General features: G+C 39.3%; 1 protein-coding gene across 1 annotated transcript in view; it reads right to left on the bottom strand.

Annotated features, from left to right (window-relative positions):
- Positions 1 to 6,418, bottom strand: part of LOC135208564 (nitric oxide synthase, salivary gland-like) — a 33,461-nt gene that overhangs the window by 20,259 nt on the left and 6,784 nt on the right. Inside the window, exons 2-6 of the mRNA XM_064240887.1 lie at positions 5,762 to 5,882; positions 5,340 to 5,476; positions 4,706 to 4,868; positions 1,034 to 1,125; positions 607 to 748 (exon numbers count right to left, since the gene is read on the bottom strand). Of these exons, the coding sequence (XP_064096957.1) occupies positions 607 to 748; positions 1,034 to 1,125; positions 4,706 to 4,868; positions 5,340 to 5,476; positions 5,762 to 5,872 (645 nt within the window). The 5' untranslated portion in view covers positions 5,873 to 5,882. The remainder of the gene's footprint in view (positions 1 to 606; positions 749 to 1,033; positions 1,126 to 4,705; positions 4,869 to 5,339; positions 5,477 to 5,761; positions 5,883 to 6,418) is intronic.

The following is a 6,418-nucleotide window of genomic DNA, read 5'->3' as shown; positions in this document are numbered from 1 at the left end:
GGGGGGGTGATGGGGGGGGGGGGGGGGGGGGGGGGGCTGGAATTGTTGCTCTGCGTTTTGCAAATTAGTACTTTAGTAGCTATGGTCTCAGTTATGGTCAAGAACTTACAGGTTATTACGACAGACCTAATTTGCAGGCGGCAGTGGGCTACAATAAAGACTAACAAATTAGGGACTGAGTGAATTAAGAGCTATTTGCATGTCAGGATATCAGAGGTGGTCTGGCAGGGATATTTTTTGACGGAGTACCAAGGTATAGTATTTGAGCTGACCGAGCAGCACGCATAAATATAAGTGTATATATATATATGTATATATATATATATATATATATATATATGTATATATATATATATATATATATATAGTATAATAGTATAATATATATCTATATAAACATGCACAGACACACATACACTCAACCTCCGTTCCATTAACTCTCGAAGTGTGAGTGCAACTTTGCCATCTGAAACGCTCCTCCTCTTCGCACTATGTAGCTTCTCAATAAAATGCAGAAATTGAAGACAAAATCTAAGGAATACAACAGCTTTCATTTTTCTAAATTCTGAAAATAGGATCCGAGTTACCATGCCTAACGGAACCTACCTTGGTGAACTCCTTGTGGGCGGGATCGCCGATCACGGTACCATCGGGCTGCTCGTACCCGGCGAAGGCGATCAGCTGCTGATTCCAGACGCGGAAGTCTCTCTGTCCGACCTTCCGCGGAGGGAACACAGTGATCGTCGATCTGATTCGACAAACAGACGAAGGGAAAAATGAATAGAATTTAGGCCGAAAGCCAAGCGCTGGGACCTTTGAGGTCATTCAGCGCTGAAACGGAAATTGACAGTAGGAGGTTTTAATGGTGTAACAGGAGGAAAACCTATGAATCAATTGATGGAGGCGGCAATGAACCTTTGAAGTCGATTCAGATATTTGCAATTAAAATGAATAAGTTGCCATATTTTCGTATATTTCATGTGACATCTTGAAAACGGAATCTTTGCGTATGAGGTAATTTAGGAAGACCTACCTTATGTTTCCTCCGTTGGTGGCGTAATCAAGGTGCTTCACCATCAATGCGAACATTTCCTTTGCCGTTTTGACGTTCCTTCCGTCGAATACCTGCAAAACAATTGCACAACGGATTCACTTCGTGTTAGCCGAAGGAAGGAGTTTGCAGCAATACTCGCCTTGTGTAAAATAAATCCTATCTTGTATTTGTGCATTTTCCTTTAGGGAATCCTATCTTGCATTCCTTTAGGGAATCTTATCTTGCATTCCTTTAGGGAATCCTATCTTGCATTCCTTTAGGAAATCCTATCTTGCATTCCTTTAGGAAATCCTATCTTTCATTCCTTTAGGGAATCCTATCTTGCATTCCTTTAGGGAAATCCTATCTTGCATTCCTTTAGGAAATCCTATCTTGCATTCCTTTAGGAAATCCTATCTTGCTATTTCCTTTAGGGAATTCCTATCTTGCATTCCTTTAGGAACCTATCTTTCATTTCCTTTAGGGAAATCCCTATCTTTAGAATCCTATTTCTTTCCAGGAAATCTATCTTTTGCATTCCTTAGGGAAATCCTATCTTGCATTTCCTTTCCGGGAATTTCCTTTTAATCTCTTGCATTCCTTTAGGGAAATCCTATCTTGCATTCCTTTAGGGAATCCTATCTTGCATTCCTTTAGGGAATCCTATCTTGCATTCCTTTAGGGAATCCTATCTTTGCATTTCCTTTTGAAATTCCCTTTATCCTAATCTTGCATTCCTTTAGGAATCCTATCTTGCAATTCCTTTAGGGAATCCTATTTCTTTGCACTTCCTTTTTAAGGGAATCCTATCCTTTTCATTTTTTGGGCCTTTAGGGAAATCCTATCTTGCATTCCTTTTAGGAATCCTATCCCTTTGGCCATCTTGCATTCCTTTAGGAATCCTATCTTGGCATTCCTTTAGGGAATCCTATCTTTCTTCCTTTAGGGAAATCCTATCTTGCATTCCTTTAGGGAATCCTATCTTGCATTCCTTTAGGAAATCCTATCTTGCATTCCTTTAGGGAATCCTATCTTGCATTCCTTTAGGGAATCCTATCTTGCATTCCTTTAGGGAATCCTATCTTGCATTCCTTTAGGAAATCCTATCTTGCATTCCTTTAGGGAATCCTATCTTGCATTCCTTTAGGGAATCCTATCTTGCATTCCTTTAGGGAATCCTATCTTGCATTCCTTTAGGGAATCCTATCTTGCATTCCTTTAGGAAATCCTATCTTGCATTCCTTTAGGGAATCCTATCTTGCATTCCTTTAGGGAATCCTATCTTGCATTCCTTTAGGAAAATCCCTAATCTTCATTCCTTTTAGGGAAATCCATCTTGCATCCTTTAGGAAATCCCTTTAGGGAATCCTTTATCTGGCTTCCTTTAAAGGAAATCCTATCTTGCATTCCTTAGGGAATTCCTATCTTTCGGTTAAATTCCCTTTAGGAAATCCTATCTTGCATTCCTTTAGAAAATCCTATCTTGGCAAATTCCTTTAGGGAATCCTTAGCTTTCTTCCTTAGGGAATTGCCTTTATCTTTGCAAAATTCCTTAGGGAATCCTATCTTTCATTCCTTTAGGAAATCCTATCTTTCATTCCTTTAGGGAATCCTATCTTGCATTCCTTTAGGGAATCCTATCTTTCATTCCTTTAGGGAATCCTATCTGGCTTCCTTAAAGGAAATCCTTCTTGCAATCCTTAGGGAATCCTTATCTTGCAATTCCTTTAGGGAAATCCTATCTTCATTCTTTAGGGAATCCTATCTTGCATTCCTTTAGGGAATCCTATCTTGCATTCCTTTAGGAAATCCTATCTTGCATTCCTTTAGGAAATCTATCTTGCCATTCCTTTTAGGAATCCTATTCCTTTGCTTCCTTTAGGGAAATCCTATCTTGCATTTCCCTTTAGGAATTCCTATCTTTCATTCCTTTAGGTCATCCTATCTTGGGAATTCCTTTAGGAAATCCTATCTTGCCATTCCCTTTAGGATCCTATCTTGCCAAAATTCCTTTAAGGAAATCCTATTTCTTGCATTCCTTTATGGAAATCCTTTAAGGAATCCTTTATCTTGCTTCCTTTTAGTAAATCCTTTATCTTGGCAAATTCCTTTAGAATCCTTATCTTGCTTTCTTTTAGAAAATCCCTTTATCTGGCAAATTCCCTTTGAAAATCCTATCTTGGGCATTCCTTTAGGAAATCCTTATCTTGCATTCCCTTTAGGAAATCCTATCTTGCATTCCTTTAGGGAAATCCTGATCTTCATTCCTTTAAGAAATCCTATTTCTTGCATTCCTTTAGGGAATCCTAATCTTGCATTCCGTTTAGGAAATTCCCTATCTTTCTTCCTTTAGGAATCCTATTCCTTTCATTCCTTAGGGAATCCTATCTTGCATTCCTTTAGGAAATCCTATCTTGCATTCCTTTAGGGAATCCTATCTTTCATTCCTTTAGGGAATCCTATCTTGCATTCCTTTAGGGAATCCTATCTTCAGGTCCTTTAGGGAATTTCCCTTTATCTGCAGGAAATCCTATTCCTTTGGGCCATTCCTTTAGGGAAACCTATCTTGCCATTTCCTTAGGAATTCCTTTATCCTTCATTCCTTTAGGGAATCCTATCTTGCATTCCTTTAGGAAATCCTATCTTTCATTCCTTTAGGGAAACCTTATCCTTGCCATTCCTTTTAGGGGCCGGAAATCCCTATCCTTGGCATTCCTTTTTAGGGAAATCCTTATCTTTCCATTCCTTTATGGAAACCTTTCCTATTCTTTCATTCCTTTAGGGAATCCTATCCTTTGGGCCATTTTCCTTTAGGAAATCCTATCTTTCATTCCTTTAGGGAATCCTATCTTGCATTCCTTTAGGGAATCCTATCTTTCATTCCTTTAGGGAATCCTATCTTGCATTTACGCACTGTCCTATTCATTTTTACACCCGTTGCACCTCGACATACATATTAGTCTATTGTTTATTAGCCTGTCTGTATGATTATGACACAAAAAACGCTTCACCAAATCAAATCTTCTCTTATATCTATCTAACCGCTCACAAACAAAGCAGTCTTCTCTATTTTTTTCTAATTGCTCACCAACAAAGCTGTCTTTTCTATTTTTTTCTAATTGCTCACAAACAAAGCTGTCTTCTCTATTTTCTTCTAACCGCTCACAGACAAAGCTGTCTTCTCTTATATTTATCTAACCGCTCAAAAACAAAGCTGCCTTCTCTTATATTTATCTAACCGCTCGCAAACAAAGCCGTCTTCTCTTATATTTATCTAACCACTCACAAACAAAGCTGTCTTCTCTTATATTTACCTAACCGCTCACAAACAAAGCTGGCTTCTCTTATATTTATCTAACCGCTCACAAACAAAGCTGGCTTCTCTTATATTTATCTAACCGCTCACAAACAAAGCTGTCTTCTCTTATATTTTCCCAACCGCTCACAAACAAAGCTGTCTTCTCTTATATATACCTAACCGCTCACAAACAAAGCTGGCTTCTCTTATACTTATCTAACCGCTCATAAACAAAGCTGCCTTATTATTTTTTCTAACCGCTTACAAACAAAGCTGTCTTCTTATATATTTATCTAACCGCTCACAAACAAAGCAGTAATAAAAGTCAAATGAACAGCTCACGCTAAGACTTGCCGCAACTTGCGTATACTCACATGCAGAGTGTTCCAGGAGATACGGCCGATGCAGCGAGGGGCGTTCCTCCAGGCCAGTTTGGCTCCGAACTCGAGCTCATCTAGGGTCAGGTCGTAAGTGCCGGTTCGAATCACCTTCTGGGTCACTTCCTGAAGGCGGGCTTGGTGCTCCTTGCTCTCGAACCTGCGAACAGAACAGAATAGAGAATTTAGGACAAATTCTGGGACCTATGAGGTCATTCGGCGCTGAAACGGAAATGAACAGCATGTGGTCTAAAAGGTGTATCATAATACCATGAATCACTTGTTAGGAGATGGTGGAAAGCAAGATGGAAGACAGAGAATATGAAAGTAGGTCCAGTAAAAGGAATGAAAGGGGTCGCATCTAGGGGCAGAGGAACGCTTCCAAGAACCTAAAGTAATGCCTACAGTGCACGAAATAAGGTGCACTGACGGTACTACTACCCACCAAGGGCCTTGAACTTTCGAGGGCGAGGAGAGTAAAAAGGTGGGAAAAAAGAAGCAATATTTTTCCTAACGATTAAAGATACCTGCAGTACATTTAGAAGGGAACAAAGATCTTTCTGAAATTTGCAATTTTATCATGATCATCCTATACGTATAGCTTTAAGAGATAACCTGCGAAAGCTTTCACCTTTTAGTTTCCTTGTAGTATTCATCCAAAAATTCCTTGGCTTGCTGGAGAACCTCACTTGGTTGCCTGTTTTCCAGCGAGATTTTTCTTGATCCCATCAAAGACCCTTTACACACGATGGATGTGCAGACGCCAGGCTGGAAGAGAAGTTAGTGGGAAATAAAAAAAACTATCTCCCTTCGATAGAGCTTTCTTTTATAAAAGGAGAGAAACGCGTCCTTAAGCATCGGGATTTTGACCCGTAGAGACAGTGGGCAAACTGGGAGATTTCACAACATATTTACGCAATCTCTTCACAATTGACTGACTAATTTATGACTTGGGGAAGTGAAGTATCCACAAAAGTCGGTAGGGGAATTCAGGAGAAAGAAAGACTCGTCAGCACAGGAGAAAACAATCGAACGCGAAGGGATTTATCTTACATCATCAGCCTTCATGTGCAGGACATCCGTAGCTTCCTTCGAAGATTCATAATTGATGAGAGTCTGTGGCCTACTGAAGGGACACCGAGGTTTGTTTGCAGAACCTTCCATGATGTTGCTTCTGAAATGAAGAGAGTTAACACGATGAGTAGTCCTTTCATTATCTACATGCACAGTAACACGTGTGGAAAACCACCCGTGTGCGCGTGCGTGAATATTATATAAATATATATATATATATATATATATATATATATATAATATATATATATCATATATCATACATACATACTTATGCATATTCATACAAGCTAACGTTAAGGATACTGAACAATACGATATGCCTTTATGCAAAACAATCATACCCGAAGTCGCCAAACATGAAATATCATAATCTCAAATCAATCTGACGTAAATATTTTATTTGAAAATACGAAGAACGTACTAAAAGGGGCCAGACCATTACCTTAACACCAATGCCAGAGAGAGAGAGAGAGAGAGAGAGAGAGAGAGAGAGAGAGAGAGATTCTGAGATGGGAGTACGATTAGTCACAATTCAAGCTGATGCCTGAAGTAGCCCTATCACGTAACGTAGTAAATATAGCTTTATGCGACAGGTAGCTATATACTGCTGACTTGAAAACGATACGATACTGA

The sequence above is a fragment of the Macrobrachium nipponense genome, chromosome 35 (assembly GCF_015104395.2).
Source record: "Macrobrachium nipponense isolate FS-2020 chromosome 35, ASM1510439v2, whole genome shotgun sequence".
In the NCBI taxonomy this organism is placed as follows: Eukaryota; Metazoa; Arthropoda; class Malacostraca; order Decapoda; family Palaemonidae; genus Macrobrachium; species Macrobrachium nipponense.
The sequence above is the reverse complement of the archived record's forward strand: the minus strand, read 5'-3'. Positions and strand labels throughout refer to the sequence as shown.